This window comes from Terrapene carolina, unplaced genomic scaffold (genome assembly GCF_002925995.2).
Source record: "Terrapene carolina triunguis isolate 2854851 unplaced genomic scaffold, T_m_triunguis-2.0 Scaffold66, whole genome shotgun sequence".
Classification (NCBI taxonomy): Eukaryota; Metazoa; Chordata; order Testudines; family Emydidae; genus Terrapene; species Terrapene triunguis.
The window spans coordinates 73,275-94,622 of NW_020664417.1; the positions used below are offsets into that span (position 1 = coordinate 73,275).

Sequence of the window (21,348 nt, forward strand, 5' to 3'; positions counted from 1 at the left end):
AACATCCTGACAATGCTCTGAGGCAGCTGTAGATTTCTCATGATGACACCCTGGAACAAAGTATGGGGAGTGCAGGGGAAATGGTGCCTAGATACTATGGGGGACACATTGGAAATGTCTAGTTAGCTTTAGAGACAGACAAGAATATATCCTCTAGTCCTACTCGGAACAGTCTTAGACAACACAGAGATTAAAACCAGCCTGCTAATGTAAGTGCTCTCATTAGTGGAGATGCACTGGTGGTAAAGATGATGGAAATTTTAAGAAAAGAGTCTACCGTAGACAAGCCTATCTGTCATTTATTCGGCCGTGGTTTAGTGATAACTACAAGACACAAGTGCATTCACAGATATGGCCCAATCAGTCTGTCTATGCTACAAATAGTACCTGTTAAAGAACCAGGTTACAAAATGGTTGTCCCTTAACCTGGTTACGATATGATTTTAGGGCAATTCAAAGGAGGCTAAGGCTACGGAGAGAGATTGGTGTTTAGCTTGGTAATGAAATATAATTAAGGCTCAGTCTTTAATACAAACTGGAACTGTGTTTGTAACGATGTTAAGGAAAAATTGTGCTGTTGCTAGGTTCTATGACATGGTTACACCTGTAATGTAGACAGAGTCAAGAGTGCTCTGACAGCACATTTGCTTAACTGTAACATTCAAATAATAACTACTGTTCAAATAAACAACTACTGAAAAGGTAAATATGAGATGAAGAAACATTTAAAATTAACTCTGAAATACACTAAACAGAGGCTCTTAACTGACAGATCACAATGCAGTGGGCTAAATATAGTTCTTCAAAATTGTTTCTTACCACATGCCCACATGTCCACTGGCTTCCCATAGGGATCTTTTCGTAACACCTCTGGTGAAAGATATCCTGGTGTACCAGCAAAACCTGTCAGAAAGCATGATGAGAGAGTTAGCCAGTCAGTCATGAGGACAGTTGTGTTCTCCATAACTGTATATACAGTATAACAAAGGATTTCTTAAATAACACCCTCTTCTACGGACTGTGTCTATATTAGATATTTAGTTTTAAAATCTCCTACCTTTCGGACACCTGTAGCTCAGCTCATCAGGTAGCAGGTGACAATGGGAGTGTCGGTGTAGACAGGACACCACCATGTTCAGTGTAGAGGTATGGTAATAAAAATAACATTGGCCCCCTGCCTACATCTGCAATCCCACCGTTGTTGCTACTGGTGGAGCTACACTGATGATAGAGCAAGAATAGGAGATTTCACAAAAAGATTCAGTGCAGACACGCTCATGGTTTATGTACTACAGTATATCTATTGTAGGCCTCCAGCAATGACAAGCAGGTGCATTTATTTAGTGTCACAGAATCATAAAAGTTACAGAGGGGAAATATCTACTAGATCTTCCTGTCTGTCTTCCTGGAAATGCAGTATCTTTTCTATTTTATCCAGCCCAGCTCCTAAGTGACATAGTTAGCCCCTAAGTGCGTTACAGAGAGGGGGAAAAAAGGTGTACCCACATGATCATATGAACATTTTTGCTGGTTGGTTGTTATTAGACTGATCAGAGATAGCATAAGATAGATCTAAACTATAGAAATTATGTCAGTAGAGCTCATTTAGGAATCACAAATCATCTCCTGTGGATCCTTTAATTTCAGACATCTATCCATTCTGTGGATCATCAGACTGATATCCACACAGATTTGTTACAAATGTTATCACATATTTTATACTTCAGTGGTATTTCAAGTGCACTTATTGTCCAAACAGAATACAGTAAGAGTAAAGCTACAGTCTCATGTTCATATTTAAAAAGTGAAAATACTGCATGAATAAAATGCCGCTGGATCGCATGGAAAGTTTTATCAATGTATAATCAATACCTAGGGCCAGAATTAGAAAACTAGTGTAGATCAGTGTATATTACAAAATGTTGTCCAAACCCCTTCTCCCAATGTGGGGATTCATCCCAGTCAATGCCAGGTTGTGGTACTACCACTGCCCTCCTTTGAAAAATGCACTGAGGGGAGTAGAAGTTTTTGTTCCCACCAGAGCATCATAGTGGCGGTTGCTCACAGTAGAAATCAAATCAGGCTGTAGCCTCTTTCCAAACTCTGTTATTCATTTTTCAGATTGTGCTGGCCCTTTACAGGCCACCTCTGATATAAGTGACATTGTGGCAGTTTTCTACTACCGCACCTGTGCTCCCCCAGGGATGTTCCAGGTAAAAGCTGGCCCAAACTCAGTAGTGAATCTGGCTCATGGAATTTACAAGTTCCTCCTCATTCTTTAAATACTAGACAATGTTGTTGTCCTTTTAGGAGAAACACAGAATGGAGGCATGGAAGACACCAAATATAATCTATTGCCCCCTTTTTCTTATAACATGCCAAGCATTATGGAAAAATGAAAGTTATAGATGAATGAAGGTAATAGATGAATAGAATGAATGAATGCTGGCACCTTGAGAGATGAATAATCTCAGACTTTTTCTAAAACACAGTTTTAGTGGAATCTGTCCTGTTTGCCAATGGGCATGAAGTACTATTGCTTATAAGGCTGCCTGAACGACCAGAATATTGATTTGGTGACTGTTACGTATTATGCAAACTTGGCTAGCATATTTTTATCTATCTATATATAATTGAAAAGATATGCAAGGGCCTACGAAGACCAGAAGACCATTTAACTGAATAGTGTCTTTGTGCCTAAAGCCTCAGCTGGTAATCTTTCCAGCAATCCCCCCCCCCACCCCCAACTGTACCCCGCTCCTCAGCAGTGTCCTCTTTTGAGGAAAATGAAATATGGTAACCCTAAATTTAAGACAAGGTGCAACTAGGGCTCAATCCAGCTCCCAATGAGTTAACAGGATCTTTCCATGGACCTTAAGGTGGGTAATGAGTCACCTGCTTCAGTGAGTCAGCAGAGCACACAAGATGGGTTTCCAGTAGATTAAACACCTGCTATCGGGGTGGAGTGTATTGGGAAAACGTTGCCAAGCTTTTTACAAACAGCTACACAGAAATGAAGCTTATTTGGTTAACAAATGTGCAAAACAGGAAAGTATCTTGTATTCTCCAAACAGGATATAATATATTCTGGGCCATATTCTCTGCTGACATAAATCCACTAACTTCAGTGCAACTCTGCCAGGAGAGAATTTGTCCCTCACACAATTTTGCAGGACAGTATAATACATAGAAAAAGCTCCTGATTGGTTCAGAGCTATAAGTAGTATTTGTGAGTCACTAAGTGCTGGAAAATCCACCAGACAACAAAAGTTACACTGGAAGGGGGGAGAGAGAGAAAGTTCAACATGCTATTACTATGCAGGGCATGCAAGTTCAAGTTCTTCATTGTAGGGCTAGCTATGGGTAGATCTACACTAAAACCAAAGGTGTGACTATAGCTTAGATAGATGCACCTGTGCTAGCTTTAATCAATCTAACATGGCTAAAATGCAGTGAAGCTACAGCAGCATAGGCTTCAACATGGGCTGTACAAGCCTGCCCAGAACCCTGGGTACATATTTGCATTGCTAGCCCACACTGAAACATGTGCTGCTGCCGCTTCACTGCTATTTTTAGTCATGTTTGCTAAAGTAAAGCTGGCATGCGTATGCTTACCTGAGCTGTAATCAATCCCCCCACTTTCGATTGCAGTGTAGACATACCCTATGAAGAATGGCACTTGACAGGCATGAGGAGGAACTGCTTCTTGTTCCTGTTCTTCAGAGAACCATCCCAAAGGCTCATACATTATGTACAAATATTCAACACTGCCTTTAATTAGGCATGATCCATGCATTTTCCTTGCAGATACCTGAACAAACCATCCTTGCATCATGGGCTTTGGACTTTTACCAGTATAAGTAGCAGACTAGGGCCTAACTCTGAACTCATAGCGGGGTAAGTCAAAAGTAACTCCATGAAAGTCAATGGAAAATTAAGCCCAAATTATATACTATGCAAGGGCTTTGCGGCTGGAAAAAGTGGGGATTTAAAACATTAGAAAGAGATGGGGGAAGTAAATTAGGGCTCCAAAACAGGCACAGAACCATTTGTCCCCAAATAGAAAAACAAATAAAAACTGCTTTGTTACAACATGCTACTTTCCTCATTCCACTGCTAACAGCTGAATCCATACCAAAGATATTTTGAAAACAAATCCATTCACACTCTCTTCCCTCTCCTTGTGATCTTCCCTACAACTCCCCCACACTTCCTTTAACAAGATGAGGAAGTTTTTAACTGTTGGGTGAAGGTCTGAATTGGTTCTTTTTGTATTTCAGAACCACTTTGTCCTTCCCTAATTTCAACAGTATCACAGTGCTGTTTGATTAAAGAGTAATACTGGGCCTATCCTATTCTTACTGCTTTCCTACCAGAGGCCTTGGTCACTTACCACTTTGGTTTCATTTTTAAATTACATAATAATGTTCATTTTTCACTAACCTACACAACAATGTATAGAATTTCTTACATTATACCCTTCTTAAAGTTTTGTGTGGCAGCCCCTGCTGAATTACTTGTAGCCCAGAACATTTACTTTAAATGCATCACAGCTCCATAGGATCAAATGCAGGATATTTTTACATAGACCCACAGGAACTGCAAAATCCTGGGCACTCTTCTGAATTCACCCTATACTGAAATACCATTTAAAAAAAATCTCAGGATTAAAGCTCACCCCAATTAATTTTTTCCTGATTTGCCAGCTGTTTTCTCCATTAATACACACCAACTTCATTCTGTATTATTTTTGACCAAATCCTGTTGTGCTGGCTTTTTCAGTTATATGGTGATAATTAGGTCTCCAATGCAACTCTGTCTTCTGGATTATAGAAATCCACTATAAAACAGAGCGGGATTTAAAACACTGGACTAGTTAATAAGGATGCTGTTATGCACAAATGTGTACATATGTACCCAATTTTCAGACACTCAGCATGGCTAACCTGCTGCTTTTGTTCTGTTATTCTTATGCTTTGACAGCAAACTCCGGGTTTTTTATTTCATTTTTAAACATAGTTTTCCAGCTACTGTACATGTGAATGGGTATCTGCTACAAACATTTTGTGCTATATTGTTCCTTTGGGGTCCCAATTATTTTTGCCTTATGCTTGACATCTGTTGAATTACATACACCTTATTCATACATACCTTAGTATTTTTTTTAAAAACAGAGAATAAACTCTTTTTCTCGCTTTTATTTATTTTGACCTTCAGATAATGACAATAATGAATTTGCAATCTGCAGATGTTTTCTATGTTAAATCAGGCCTGGATGAACTGATTCATTAGTTATCTGGGGGCTGTATTATCTTTTCTGAAGCGCGAAGGGGAAAATGTGTGTCCCCTACCCCTAGCAATCCTATTCCCCCCCACACACACTTTGGGTCTACTTACTACCCTTACCATGGTCCTCAGAATGTGCGTAAAGAGCTCTGCCTGACCCCTTCTTGCATCTAGAGGGTACAATCTGACAGTGTATATCTTCCTTCTCAAGGGAGTGGGGGGGGAGGAGGGTTTAGGAGATGACGAAGGAAGAAATTTCTCTTTTTGAAGTCATAATGGATGCATTTGACTTCACCCTTCAATATATCTTTGTGTCTCTTACTGAAAGTCAATGGGACTTAGGCTTCTTAGTCCCTAAGTGACATCTGCAAATGGGACTTAGGCTCCTATGTCACATAAGCGCTTTAAAAAATTTTACCCACTGAGTTTTTAGCAATTTTACCCACTGAGTTTTAGAGTCCCCAGACTCTGCTGAGGTAATAAGAATTCAGGATACTCAACACTGTGCAGAAAAAAGCCCAAAGAGAAGTAAGATGTAGAAACTGAATTACAGTACAAACAAAATAGCCAACCACTACATATTCAACTCTACTATGTATGACTGTCCATTATTATTATTAGGGTGGGAACAGGAAGGGTTGGGAGGATGGGCAGAAATGTGAGATCAAACAATAAACAAAAAATAAAAGAAGGCTCGCTTACCAAACCAAGCCTGTTGTTCTCCTTGAACTTCTATAGCCAATCCGAAGTCTGCCAATTTTACAGCTGCTCCCTTGGATTTGCTAGCTAAAAGTAAGTTCTCAGGCTTTATTCAGAGAGAGAGAGAGAGAGAGAGAGAGAGCAAAGGGGGGGGGGGGGGGAGAGAAGGGAAATGAGATGAGAACACATTGTAATTAACTTTTTTCACTATTTACATTTTCCAGTACAGCATTCAATGACAGGCAATACTGAAAAGTACAAAACTATCTTATAGAATGAAGAAAAAAACATGCATTTTCCCCTGAATACTACAGAAACCTATGCATTTCATTCCTGCTTCTAAAGGACCCCCTGGCCTGCAAATGGCCTTCCCAATTCTGCATGACAGCCAGACTAAAGGAAATGTGTAGACCTACTGAAGAGATTATGGGGACCTGTGTGATCAAATAAGTGTTTGGCACCTGCCTTTGTGACACAAAGCTAGCAATCACAATTTACCTACAAAAATGCTGCAGGAAAAAATATAGATTGGGTCTGATCTGCATGCAGAATCAGTATATTATCTGCAGCAACATTATAAATGTGCTTTGCATCAGATAGTAATAACAGTAAGAGTCATGATTTTATATACATATTTAGAGAATGAATATTAAATAGACTATATAGTGCAATCTTTTCAGCATGAGGACAGTACCCTCTGTGTTTGCACAGTGCCTCACACAGGGTCTGTGTTACCAGAAATAGCAACAGCAAGGACAGTAATAATAGCTACTGTTAGTGTTGTTGCTATTTGTCATCACTTTCAATTACAAGTTAGATTCTAGGCAACAGCAAAAAATGACTATTTTTAACCAAATAAATGTTTTTGAACAATTGCTGTACTCTGAATCTGAGAGAGTCTTTTTGTATAGGTATATCTACTACTATTGGCAATTATCATTAACTTAGATAGAACACTATTAATAATTGATTATGAGTTTCAGAAGAAACTGGAAAAAATTCTGCACTGCTTAAAGTATTTTGATTAGGTATTTTGTAAGGAAGGTAACTTGGCTTTGTTTCTAATGTGAATTCAAATGCAACATTAACTTTACATATTTAAAATAGAAGCTAAGGAAATGCAAAAGTTAGCATTCCAAATAGTGTTTAATTTAAAATATGTCTGTGTATGCTGTTAAATACACCCCTTAGAATATATAGGACATCAATCTTTGCAAAGATAAGGCTGCTAGATCAAAGTTAACTTTTTTTAGAATTTGCAGAATATTGTAGAATTCAGAAAAAATATAGCTGAGACATTAACTGTAGGACCCAATATTCTTCCCCTGGCATTTTCTCCCCCCTCCCCCCAATATTAAAACATTTTCTTTAAAAAAGAGGACATGCCCTATGTTTACTTGAGTTACAATCTCCCTCCTGCAAATTTATCTCACTAATTACCTGAAGCATCTCTTGTGCAGGGATGTTAAAAATAGTGCACCAAATCATTACATCTTGTCTTAAAGTGAGGCCCCAATGCTGCCAAGTCTTCACTGCAAGCTTTATTTTAAGCATGTGAGCAACTTCATCAGTTTCAGTGGGACTATACACATGCTTAAGGTTAATAAATGTTTGCAAGATCAGGGTCTAAGGCTGTAAGCCTTTTGGGGTAGAGACTGTCTTTTAGTATACAGGTCTGTCGCATCTTACGCGCATTTAACATGCACGATTTCAGCTTTACGCGGTCGGCAAAAAAAGAAAAAAAAGGGAAAAATAACAATTTTAATACTGTACCTGTAGTGCGGGCGATTTCGCCTGCCATTCAACTCAATGTAATTTTGACTATATGCGGTTTTCGCTTTACGCGCTAACTGCGGAACGGAGCCCCCACGTAAAATGAGACTCGCCTGTATGTCTGTACAGTGCCTAGCACAAAAGGACCCTAATGTGGATAGGACCTTTAGGCATTGCAGTGATGATGATAATGACGATAAATAATAATGGTTTCTTACTAGCTTCTTCTAAAATCTTGTTCAGAAGTTTATTTTTTCCTTGTCACACAAAACTTTTATTAATCAAAAACCTAGCAAAGAATTAACTATTAATTAAATGCTATTTACATCAACAGGTTTTTCTTTTTATTTTTTCCTTGCTATTTTTGCGGTAGCTGTATCTAAAAAGGTTTAATCAAAAGTATTAAGTATTTTTTCACCTTCACTGAATTTAAAAATGGCTGAATGAAACTTCCTTGACTTCTCATCTTCTCTCTATCCCCCCAAAAAATCAACTTTGGGTTGAGACCAAACATGGAAATTCAGTCCAAAAGGAATTAGTCATTTTTAAGCTATTACTAAGCATTTAAAACAAGGGGTTGGAATTATATGAAAACTGGTCTAGTAATAATGAAAACTATAATATAACTGTAGTTCTTCAGCAGGGTTGCCCCCCACCCATTTGTTTTGGAAATGCTTTCAAAAGAGATATGTGAAAGTCATCTAATCGTTCACCTCACATATGCTAGATCTTCCAAATTATTATGTTAAAAAACATGACATACACACAGTCAATACATAATTGGTGACATTTATTTAGAATAAAGATTAAAGTTTCCCAGAATAAAATGTAATCTATTTTTCACTTGAATTATTTCCATCTATTTAAAACACAGTACCCCCAATATTTAAAAAAATAATTTAAAATGTTTCTTTAACTTTGATATATTTTATAAATATTAATATAAACAATGTCACCCTGTCTGTCATTTCCTCATACCTATTTCACTGTATAGCTAACATTCTTACAGGTTTTCAATCAGACAGAGAGAAATTTGCAGTAATTACTTCCTGGAAAGCACTGCTTATGTAAACCACTTAAAGCAATGGATGGTCCTATTTGTTTGTGATCTTCAACAATCCAACACAGTGAAATTTCATACACTAACAGTTGACACACACAAGTCCTAATATCAGAGGGGTAGCCGTGTTAGTCTGAATCTGTAAAAAGTAACAGAGGGTCCTGTGGCACCTTTAAGACTAACAGAAGTATTGGGAGCATAAGCTTTCATGGGTAAGAACCTCACTTCTTCAGATGCATCTGAAGAAGTGAGGTTCTTACCCACGAAAGCTTATGCTCCCAATACTTCTGTTAGTCTTAAAGGTGCATCTGAAGAAGTGAGGTTCTTACCCACGAAAGCTTATGCTCCCAATACTTCTGTTAGTCTTAAAGGTGCCACAGGACCCTCTGTTACTTTACACAAGTCCTAATTCGTCACGCACATACCCTATTTTGAATGGGATCACATTGTGAAATGGTATCAGTCTCCCCCCCCCAAATACAATTAGAAATCTGTAATCTTCTTATTAAATGGGATTAAAGTACTGTAAGCAAATACCATTGTCATAAGATAATAAGTATGTTTCAATAAAAAAAGAAGAAGCACATTTACTCCTATGATAAGATCAACAGCCTTCCAGGCAGTAATAGTGTGGGACTATGCCCTTAAAGAACATGCAGCTGCCAGGTCAGGATAACAAGAAACACACTAGATATTTATCATGCATGAACTTCAAATGACTAAAGTGTATGTGCAAAACTGGAGAGGAACTGGGATATTTTACAGCATAATTTTGTGTATCATCCATGAAACTAACAAATCAGTCTGGATCAAAAAGTTGCACTCTGCACTAAGAAAGTTTGGCTGCAGTCATGCATGTAGAAAAGCAGTGATGATTTTAAAAGTTACTTGTAACTAAATTAACACAGAGCTGAGTTTATAGATTGTGTGTGGAAACGTCTTTATTCAGAAAGGTTTTGTGTGGGTTTTAATATATCTGGAGCCTGATCTCGATTATTTTTTTCACAAGGGGAGTCTGTGGGGATTGTTAATCATCTTAGATTCTCAAGAGAAACATTGCTGCTGATTGCCAGAGCCAATGTAACTTAGATCTTGAAATTTCTACATGCAAGAGTGTTGTGAACTATGTGAAAGAAGGCAGCCACTAGTAAGTGTTTCTACGAGCAATTTTAAAAATCCTATGAGATAGTTTTTTCTGGATTGGGTTCTAGACCCATTCCAATACACTAAGGTTCCCAAACAGTGTTCCATGGAGCACTTCCTGGTGGTCATATGGTGCCAGATCACATCTTCATTTCTAGCTGCTCAATTGCATTAAAAAAGAGCTAGAAATATATGTATACTTCCCTAAAATTAAGCCAGATTATCCCTCTCACACCAAATGGGAAAGGACATTTTGCAAGCATGCTGTCAGGATACGGACAGGGTTTGAGGAAAAGCTACCTCCAAACCCAAGACCATTCCCCCAGATGCCTGGCCTCTTGCCGCTCCAGTTCTAAGTAGCTTCTCCGAGTCTTCTTGCTGGAGTTTCGCCAGATCCTTGTGTGGAGAGAGTTGTGGAAAACTGAACATGGCCCTGGAATGTATTCCCTTCTCTGTGTCACTTCCATGTGGGCCGAAGGGGGCTGATTTTCAATTTCCTTGAGTTTTCATCTTGAAAATGAAATTATTTCAAAATTAAGCACTAAAGTGTGATAGGAACAAAGTCTCTCTACTGCTTCCAATTAATTCAGGATTTGCCAAAATAAAAAAATCCACGAGTGGGCTGGGGTGGAGAGAGCGTAGTTGGGTTACATAAGGGATCATTCTTTTTTCATGCATCTCTGAAGAAAATGTCACTTTATATGAACCTATGAATGGTACATCAAACCATTCCTTAACCTCTCAGTGTATATAGCTACACTCCAGTTTCTTTAGCGGTGGATTGTACAGTATATACAGTGGGAACAGGCATCTTTAAAGCATATGGTCAAATTTCATATCCTTTCATTTAAAGCTGGTGCTGACTGAGACATGTGTTATACAATGCTGAGAAGGATTTGTAGACTGGACAGAGATTTGGCATTGTAATATATATGAAATATGGGAGTTCCATAAGAGCAAAATGGGGGATGCTGTCTGTGCTTTTGGAATCCACCACATCCTCTAGGTTTTCTGATTCCTGTTTTCCTGCATTACAACCCCTTAGATTTATCTAGCGTAACATTAAGGAAATCTATAAATAAAGTAACTACACAGCTCTTTCCTAGGGGGTGAGAGATGAGGAGAGGGAAGACAATGTTCTGATCCTGGCTCTATCACTGGTGATGGGAAACCCCAATCTGGAAAGGAAATTCCACCTCCCTATAATAAAATTCCCTGACCAAAGAGAAAGGGAATTGGCAGTATGGGGGAAACAGAGACAGAGAGTGAGTGTGCTCAAACGAAGGATGGGGTGAGACCTACAACTGCCTTGCCTATAAAGATGCCACCTTTTTATTTCCTTTTTAAGGGGAACCCGTTATTCAGATAGTTTCCATTCTATATAAACAGACTAACTGCATCTAGGATCTTGGAGACTGAATGCTGTCTGAGTTTAGTTTTTCTCTTCTTTTGTATGAAGAATGAGAAGTCAGTACCTGTGTTTTTATGGACTATCTAGCTTGTCTCTACAAGTATGTCTACATTGCAATTAGACACTCACGGCTGGCCTGTGCGAACTGACTCAGGCTCGCAGGGCTTGGGCTGCATGGCTCTTTAATTACAGTGTAGACATTTTGGCTTGGGCTATAGCCTGAGCTCTGGGACCATCCCATCTTGCAGGGTCCTAGAACCTGGGCTCCAGCCGAGGGTCTACACTGCAATAAACAGCCCCTTAGCCCAAGCTCCGTGAATCTGAGTCAGCTGGCATAAGTCAGCCATGGGTTTTTAATTGCAGTGTAGAAATACCCTATGAGCCATCCAGGAGCAGAAAGGGAGAGATCACTTCAACCTCTTTAGTTCCATCTCCAACTTGCATCAGATGCGAGAGGAATTTGATGTAGCAGTTATCTCCAGTCATTTGGAAATCTATGTAGTTAAGACGGGGTGATATTCCTTTTGGCAAAGGGAACTTCTTTCCCAAAATTCTATTCTAAATACTAACACCACTCTGCGAAGAACTCTAACCTTCAAGAACTTTCTGGTCAGAAAACTGTAGCAATTCCAGCTTTAAACAAAGGTGGTCTCTAGCACAGTCGTTAGCCACAACAGGAAGTAGAATAGGGCAGGCCTCAGTAGCAGCGATCTCAGGATGGCCATTTACTACTAGGATATGGGGCCTGCATGTATTAATATGCTTCTCAGGGAGCTCTTTCTAAAAATGGTTTGAAAGTCATATTCATGTTAGCTCTGCTGCTCCCCCCCCCCCCACACACCCCAGACAGCTCTGGGATGACATAGTGGCATACTGTTTATGTAATTACATTACGTGCTGAAATACTTGAAAAATAACTCCTTTTTCCCTTTGTTCTCTATTACTAACAGATGTATAGATGATGACAATCCCTGAGTAGGTTGAGAGGATTTTAGAGGTTCACTCCTATTTTTGCCACTGAGGAGGGAAAGGAAAATATTTACAGTTTCACTGGACAAGTTTGGTAACTGTAATTGTTTTTTAAACTGAAATTCTATTAAACAGCAACAATTTGTTCAATTAGGTTAGCTATTCCAGTTCGGTAAAGTCTACAAGCAAATTTATGCAAAAAGACATGCTCATCTCTTCTGCCTTTACATGCACATCTGCAGCTGAACAGTAAGTAGGAGCTGTGTGGTGTGAGATCTGCTCCAACAGTATTACTCACCTTCAAGTCCCGATGGACTACTCCCATCTGATGACAGTGTAGCACAGCCTCCAGGATCTGCTGAATGCAATGACTGCATGCAAACACCAGGGGGCGTGTGTTAGTTCCAAGCTTACACTCACTGTCTGTATACCCTCAGCGAGACTGGGTTAAAGTGCAAAACTAGCAAACAACTGAAGATGTTTTACACAACCTTCAGAAATGTACACACATCACTCACACAGAGCAGCTACTATCTCAGAAATACCATGCCATGTGAAGGCTTTACCTTATTTTAACCCATTTTGATCTGTACAGGGAGTTTGGAAGAAGGAAGGCCTACGTGGATTTAATGTAGAAGTCCTGTTAACAGGGATGTGCTATTTTGGAGATTACTGTATTTTAAAAATGCAACAAGTATTGATACTGAAAATGTGTTGATAACATCATTTTTTAAAAAGTTATGCTAAATATTTAGTGGCATTTGTTTCTTTTCCTCCCTTACTTCCTGAGAGCTCTCTGTTGCATTAGAAATCATCGCAGCCATTAAGGTAAAATTACTATAAGTAATGTATTTTAGATAAATTATTAACTTCTCATGCTTTAATTTAGTTGGAAATCATCATCTCTTGCCTGAGAGTTCATCATACTCTAATGGAGCAATGTGTGACCAGTTGTTCTGCTACTGCAACCCATGGTCTCAGAACAGAAGTGGTGTTTAAATCTGCAGGCTGACATACATCACAGCCAAAGTGCAACTCCAGATGCATTCAGAATGATTAATGAAATCCCTTCCAAAATATATGTATCATACCAACCACGTTCAGCTAGGTGGGATAAATCCAACACCTTGGAAGGTTACAGGTTTCAATCTTAAAGCAACTACTTCCCCTTTTGCCATGATGTATGTTAGGCCTGTAGACTTGCAAACTGGAAAGAGGCGTCATGCATTATTTATTCATTTAATCATTTTGAGGGTGAGGAGGATAAGCAAGGGAACATCTCAGCCAACCCACCCTCTACCCTTTCAAAGTAAAAAAAAAATCTTATCCAATTTATGGGCACCAGATACTGACCTTCAGGTCTCTGTGAACTATGCCATTTAGGTGACAATGATTAACACTTTCTAGAATCTGCTGTATACAATGACTGCAAAGATACAAGGGCAGAATGGAAGGGAGAACATTTTAAAGGCACATAATCACATCAAATACAAAATAAAATAAAATTTAAAAAAAATATAAGGAACAAAAACAGATATACATTTCCTGACAAATCTTAACTGCACATGGAACTGGAACAAAACAATGCTGAATATAAAAATATTTCCAGATCTAAAACAAACAAAAACAAAATATAAAACAAACAAAAAAGACACTTAACATCTAAAGTGTGATATCATCAGACAGAATAATTTGTGTGGTGTTTTCATTCAGCAGCATGGAGATTTTTGAAGAACATATCAAATCTTAAAAAAATAAAATAAATAAAAAAAAAAATTGGGAGGGCAGTGAAATCCTTAAGTGGTTTCTGATGTACTTTCTGAGAAAGTTTATAGTCTGACATCAATATTAACACACAAGTGTTGAAATAAGGAAATGAACAAAAATGAGAAGAAACAAGAGTAAAGATTAAAAAATAAACAAGAAAAAAAAAACATTTATCATTTTGAATATAATGGTTTCTTGTAGAAAGTATTAATGGGAAAATATATGTAAATAATTCAATAGGGAGGTATACATTTTCATTTAAAACAGCAGTGATAACAATAATTTGGTTAGTAGCCACGTGTAAAATGGAAATCAGCATTAAAGGCCCTGAACTAAAATTTTCAAACATGGGTATATGAATATAGGTACCTAAATGCATAAGTGTACAACTAAATGCTGAGAACCCATAGTTCTCATTGAAATAATTACCACTGAAAAATCAGGCCACTTTTATTTAGGTGCTTAAAACATGGAATTAGCAGCATGGTTTTATACATGCAATTTGAAATTTTTGGCCAATCTATAGTGCCAAAAAATCACAGCTGAAAACTTTGGTTTTCTACAGCAATGGAATGATTTTCAGACATATTTAGCACTGTTACGGCCAATGAGAAGGGCTCATTTTTACTTCTCATTGGGTCGGAAATCTGGGACTATATGTACTGTACTTGTCAAAGGGCCATGAATTTGATGCTGATCGTATTAAATGTTTTTGCCATGAAATTCAGTAGGTAGGGACAGTCATAAATCAGTAAGTAGAGCCCAGTTCTGAAAACCCTTTCTTACATGAGTAGTCGCTAACTCATTTACGTAGTCCTATTGACATTAAACAAACTGCTTGCATGAATAAGGACTACTTAGGTAAGGGTTTGCAGGAACAAGACCTATTTTTATTATAGCTCATGCATCTATAAAGCTCATTAGCTATTTCTAAGGACACACACAAACACATACATAGATGCATAACACCCCTAAACACTCCACTTGTTTAATACAGAATATATTTGTATGCCCCCCTTTGCATCATATAATAATAACTTTTAAAATAGAATAATCACCTCCGGTTTTCTTTTCTTTAAAAACAAAGTATAACCACTTTGTGGCATTTGGCATCAGCATTAGAAAATGTGACTGTTTCCATAGAACTAAAAAAATTAGGGTATGCAAAAATTATTCAGTCAGCCCTCTACAACTGCTAATCCAGTTTTCTCCTCTGCAGCATGTTTTATCCAGCTTAGTTTTAAATGTCCTGAGTGATCAGGTTTCCACCACTTCCCTTAGGAGATTATTTTTCAGTCTAATCAATTTCAGTGTCAGGAGGTTTCCTAACGTCCAGCCCAGCTTTTCCTTTGTTCACCATCATCCCATTACTACTTGTTATACACACTTGGGACACTGCTAACGTTTTCTCTCTGTCTGCTAAATGAAATTTAAAGGACAGAATATTTGTGCTGTTATTTAAAACACTCCCAAAAATGTGTTTTACATAAAGTGACTGTGGTCTAAAAGAACAACCCTTACCATTGTAAAGGACTGACTGAATGTTATATTACTACATGGCATCTCTATGTGATTTGGGTATTACAAATATACAGAGGCAAAATATCTAGTTAAATTTATTTTAAAAGGAATTTTCCCACAGAAGTTAGCAATAGGACAAATATGAAGAGGTTCATTAGGGAACCTAATGGATCAGAGTGTTTGCAGATTTGAGCACTGACTGAGAGACACACAGTAGCTATTACTGTTTGTTAATGAAAAAAATGCATCTCAAAGGAAGGAAAAGTTTTTTGGATTCAGAACACTAGTAATACTAAATATGTATAGATTTTCAAAATTGGTGTGTATGTCACATTAAAGTATTATTTCCATTCTACAGATGGGAAAATTGAGGCAGAAAGTGTCTTTACTAAGACACAGTGGGTGTCAGAATCAGGTTATAATACCAAGGGTGAAATCATGGCTCCATTGAAGGCAATGGGAAATTTACCATCACCCAAACTGAGCTCAAGCCACTAGACCATGTCTATCTTCCAAATCTAACAAAGCCTCGATGGGAACTATAGATGAAGGTTGAATTGCTCTGTTCTAACTGATGCCAAACACCATAAGTAAACACCAAAATAAGTAAATATGCTAGCATAATTAAAGACAATTGTTAAAATCTAGCAATAAACAACATTCTAGAAATCAAGCACTTACCTGGCATCTGCTTCACTGTAATATTCCCTTGCAACTATATCTTCAAACAGTTCACCTCCAGTGACTCTGTGAAAACAAATGATTCATTAGGGCCAGAAGCAATGTGGCAAAAAAGTATCTTAAATTATTGTTATGGATATAGCCATTATCCATTTTTTGTGTGGAACAGGCAGTCATCCTTATTACAATGCCAGACTTTCCCAGCTAAGTTCACAGCTGGTATAAAGCACGTGCAACCCTATTTATTTCATGGAGCTGCAACTGCTTACATGGGGGGGAATTTGATCTACCACTCATGCCGTGCCGGAAAAAACCCACAAACTATGAACATATACAGGCTGCAATAATGTTTGTGTATTTATCTTGTGGTAGAAACTGACACAGGATAAATATACAAAATTTAACTAATACAAATATATAAGCGCAAATAAGATCATCTTAATTTTGTCATAGAGTCGTTTAAACAAAACAAAAACAAAAAAGAGTTCAAATCCAGCCATTCACCAAAAACCCACTAGAGTATGGACATGTAAGTTCATCCAAAATACACATGAACAATGATGTCAAGTATGCTCTAGGAAAAAGAGCCAGCTTATTAAATCAGGGTATGCACCAACATGTAACATGAACAAACATCCCCAATATACTTTAATGGCCACCAGTTCAACAGAACACTTACGAGAGTGTTTAACGTTAAGCACATGAATAGTTCTATTAGAGTCAGGGTGTTTAAAGTTAAACATGCAGTTAAATGCCCTCCAGAATCAGAGCCTTAATTATCAGAAGACTTTACTGACTTCTCACTAAGCCATAATAACTAATTTGGCAGGCCCTCTCAGTCTTGGTGAGTTCTGACCCAGTCACCACACTTGAGAGAAGTTTTGTTCTCCCTCCAGTTGCAGTCCTGAATGAAACAGAAGTCCAAAGATATGTTGCCTTCCCCACTGCATCCTTAAAAGGTCCCTTGCTACCACAAACAGATATCCTGAATTTATTGTTATTCTGTTATAAATACACTACTGTAATCCAAAGGAGGATTTAGAATAAATTTTACAAGAAGTCTACTTACTTTTACTAGCTTCTGCCCTTTCCACCATAAAATCCCACCTCAGTTTGCATATCTGTATAGAACCTAAAAGGACTCCTTGCAAGAAGTCTGAGTTATATGTATGCCCTTCCTGTTGGATTTTTGAAAAGTCTTGCCTCCAGTGATCTATGCATATAAGCTGATTCCAGGATGTCAAGTCTCCAAAGAGGTCATATTTCATCATAGTATATTAATCAAGTGAAGCCTTTTATAGCACACTGTGTTCGTAAATGGTCAAACTAGAAATTTTAGCTCTGGGCTTGTCTCCATGTTGCGTTAGACCGCACTAGAGGGATGTAAACTCCAGTGCACTACCTGACCTGCATGGACCCTGCTGGTGCACACTAAAAGTTCCCCTACTGAACATTAATGTAGTCCTGTGTACTACATTAATGCACATTAGGGAACTTTTAGTGTGCAGCAGCAGTGTCTACACAAGCCAGTTAGTGTGCAACATGCCAGTGCTCACTAGAATTTATACCCCTCTTGTGCAGACTAGCACATTGTGTAAACAAGCCCTCTTAAGCAGCAGAAGAATATAAGGAACTTGTATTAAATTGCTTGAAAATCCATCATTTTAAGCACAACAAACTGCATTTTTTATTTGCAGAACCTAATTGTATTTTATGTGAAAAAGTAAACAGGTAGTGGGAGCTGAATTCTACAAAACTGCATTATTTATTTCCCTATTGCTGTAGTAGTTACTTGTGGCTAAACAGCTATAGGCTGAACATTAGTTATTCAGTACAAAAAGGCAATTAGCTGAGACACAGGAATGAACTGCTCAGCAAAGAGTAAAGCCCCCTTTGTAGGGGCAGGTTGTTGCAAATTGTATTTTTATTTTCCTGTGTCCATTTGCTGGTTGGAATAAATCCCCCATATTCTAGGCTAACATATTAGGGACTCTGGAGAGCAATCTACTTCATATAACAGAATGTTATTTCATAGCACAGTCTGTAGCAAAAACTGTAGGAGTTATATTGCATTCACAGACAGGTTGCCTAATTGTCATTTCTTTTCATCTTCTACCCTCCAGGTGTTTGAGTTGGTTGTTAAGGCACAAAAATACTTGATAAATGCATATTTTAACTCTCTTTGGTAGCTCCTGTTACATATATTTTTGTTTGCTTTGTTTTTGGTAAAGGGAAAAGGTTTAATTTTCACTGTAATGTGAATGAATAAAAACAAAACATCCTTTCATCTTGTGCCTCACTAGAACAAACTCTTTAGATCCAAGCCAAAAAGAAAAGAAAAGAAAAAAGCTTTTAATCAAAGCAGCTTTAAATTAAAGAGTACACCAAAATGCTGCTTGTTCTAATCAAAATTGAAGAAAAGGGAAAACGGCTACATATTTACTGACACTGGATGTTTACATGGCATCCATAGCTAGTGCTATGAGATGGAAAAACAAAAGCAAGAAAAATAAAGTTGAAATTTTACTGACAGAAAACAAATAGCCAGAAATTCCTGCATTCCTTCCCCTTAAAGAAAAGAATTAGACTCTTAGGGAACCTTCAACATTATCAGCAGTGTGACTGGCCATCGATAGGACAATAATAATTAGAACAATTAACATTAATCTCTCCCTTCCTCTCACTCTGGCAATTTAGTACCGAAGTGGACACAACATATTCCTACCAACTTGTGGATAAGTTTTACTTTGAAAAAAAATTATTTCATATATCTTCAGTTACAAAACAAATATCTATAACTGAGGGCAGGTCTACACTACCCGCCTGAATCGGCGGGTAGAAATCGACCTCTCGGGGATCGATTTATCGCGTCCCGTCAGGACGCGACAATCGATCCCCGAATCGACGCTCTTACTCCACCAGCGAAGGTGGGAGTAAGAGCGGTCGACAGGAAGCCGCAGAGGTCGATTTTGCCGCCGTCCTCACAGCGGGGTAAGTCGGCTGCGATACGTCGAATTCAGCTACGCTATTCGCGTAGCTGAATTTGCGTATCTTAAATCGCCCCCCCCCCCCTGTAGTGAAGACGTAGCCTGAGAGGGGTCTGAGCTGCCAAGCATGGATATAAGCTTTCCCAAAGATTGGGGGGTGTTTGGTTATGAGGTTCTGGTTGCATCTCTAATGCAATAACATGAACTTGAACCATGATGCACTGTCTATACATCTGTCTGCTTCACTGACATTGTTTTGTTACTGTAGAAAACTTCCAACTGCCTTATACAGGAATACCGGATGAAATCAGCTCTCCAAAGTGCTGATCATCAACTGCAGAAATAATTAAGGTTGATTTCTAAAATCAATTTATACAGAGGAAAATTAAGGCAGCCCATATCTAAAACATTAACTTACTAATATTAGGATCTTCTGTTTAACCATTTCTTAGGGCTTGAATAGAGAACAACTGAAAGTTCTGCAAAACACTATGGAGAAAGGAAATGCATCATGTATACACATTAGGTTATGTATGTAAGGTTGAAGCTAGCTTCCAGATACGGACTAGACCTCACACTGTGCAGGTGCAGAGTGTGGCATGCATAAGCAAACTGTAAAAAGGGAGCAAACGTGATTCTGACTCTGCACTAGAAAGCTGCTGAATGGCTGCCAAGTCACTCCCTGCAGCAATTAAGGCCTAGGAGGGAAACACATAGCTAGGGGCAAGGACTGCATTTTTGTTGTGTGGACAGTGCCCAACTCAAGGAGGCCCTGATCCAAGGAGCAACTAGGCAATGCCACAATACAAATACTATTACTCTTACTAATAATAATCAGTGCCTCATAATAAAGTTCACACTTAAACCACTCTCCTCAGACACACCTACCCTATTCCTAATTTCATCCTTATTTTTGGATGAAAATAAGGGGGATGCTGGGGGCTTGAGACTTATTGCCTTTCAGTGTGGATGACTATGCATAGCCCTCGACCTTACTTGTGCCTGTTTCATTTGCACGGCACTCACACTGACACACAATAACCCTGAACATCATCACACTGCACGGCACATAAAGGCTGCAGCATCAAGGCCTACAAAACATATTTTGACTTCCTTCTCCCTTCGTAACTGCACAAAATCAAACCAATCTGCCTGAAAACTTACATGTGCCCCCACAGTCCCCCTGAGAAGTTACTAAGGTTAACAGTCATGGGGAGTACGCAGTGCAGAGAGCTTTAAAGGGACGGAATCTGGTGGGGAGGGGCAGCTGTATTTCTTCCCCCTTCCCCTATAAGGGACAAAGGCTTTTATGTTACCATGAAGGCCAGGAAAGAGGAGACACAAAGAGGATTAGTCTCTTCACTTCCCATAGCAATTAGACAGGCATGGATGTCAGCAGGATCATTAGGTGCAGGGGATATGGTCAGTCATGAGGATGTGGGGGAAGGAGTGGGAGTGTCTCCCAGGGTTACATTCCAGTTCTGTCCCTAATTCTGAATCCACAATATTCATGGAAAGAAATGACCTCCTTTTGCTGGCAATCCTCATGTATCATAAGCCAACGCATCCACACACTCTTTTTATTAAAGGAACTGTGATAAGAATAAGCACACCATTGGGATTTCATTGACGCCCTCCTTCTGAAAACTGGGTACACTGTTCATGCCCAAGCAGCTGTATTTTCTAGTGTTATTATTGCCGCTAAATTAGTTTTGTTTAAGAAGTGAATTGGGTGGAAACAACTTCTCTTTTCGCAATGATTCATCTATAAATGGTTATTCAGTCCCTTTGGAAGCACAAGTGTAAGCCACATGCATACACTGCTGCATTTAGTTGCATAAGTAAGGGAAGACAAAGTAGGGTGGATACATAATTTCTTGTTTTTGTTTCGGGGACTCTGTGTGTGTACAGATTTGCCAGAGCCAGGTGGGATACTCCCCTGCAGGAGCCAGAAATCATGGGTGTAGCCATTGCTAAACATTCTCAGTAGCCATTTCAAAGATATATAAGAAGCTTTCATTGCAGGACATACCCATAGTCACCATCTGAAG

At 38.6% G+C, this 21,348-nt stretch overlaps 1 protein-coding gene across 1 annotated transcript in view; it reads right to left on the reverse strand.

Annotated features, from left to right (window-relative positions):
• CAMK2D (calcium/calmodulin dependent protein kinase II delta) overlaps positions 1-21,348 on the reverse strand; it is a gene marked incomplete at its 3' end in the record, with an annotated part of 242,535 nt that overhangs the window by 69,873 nt on the left and 151,314 nt on the right. The window contains exons 5-8 of the mRNA XM_029910700.1: positions 16,311-16,376; positions 13,695-13,767; positions 5,989-6,091; positions 820-903 (exon numbers count right to left, since the gene is read on the reverse strand). Of these exons, the coding sequence (XP_029766560.1) occupies positions 820-903; positions 5,989-6,091; positions 13,695-13,767; positions 16,311-16,376 (326 nt within the window). The remainder of the gene's footprint in view (positions 1-819; positions 904-5,988; positions 6,092-13,694; positions 13,768-16,310; positions 16,377-21,348) is intronic.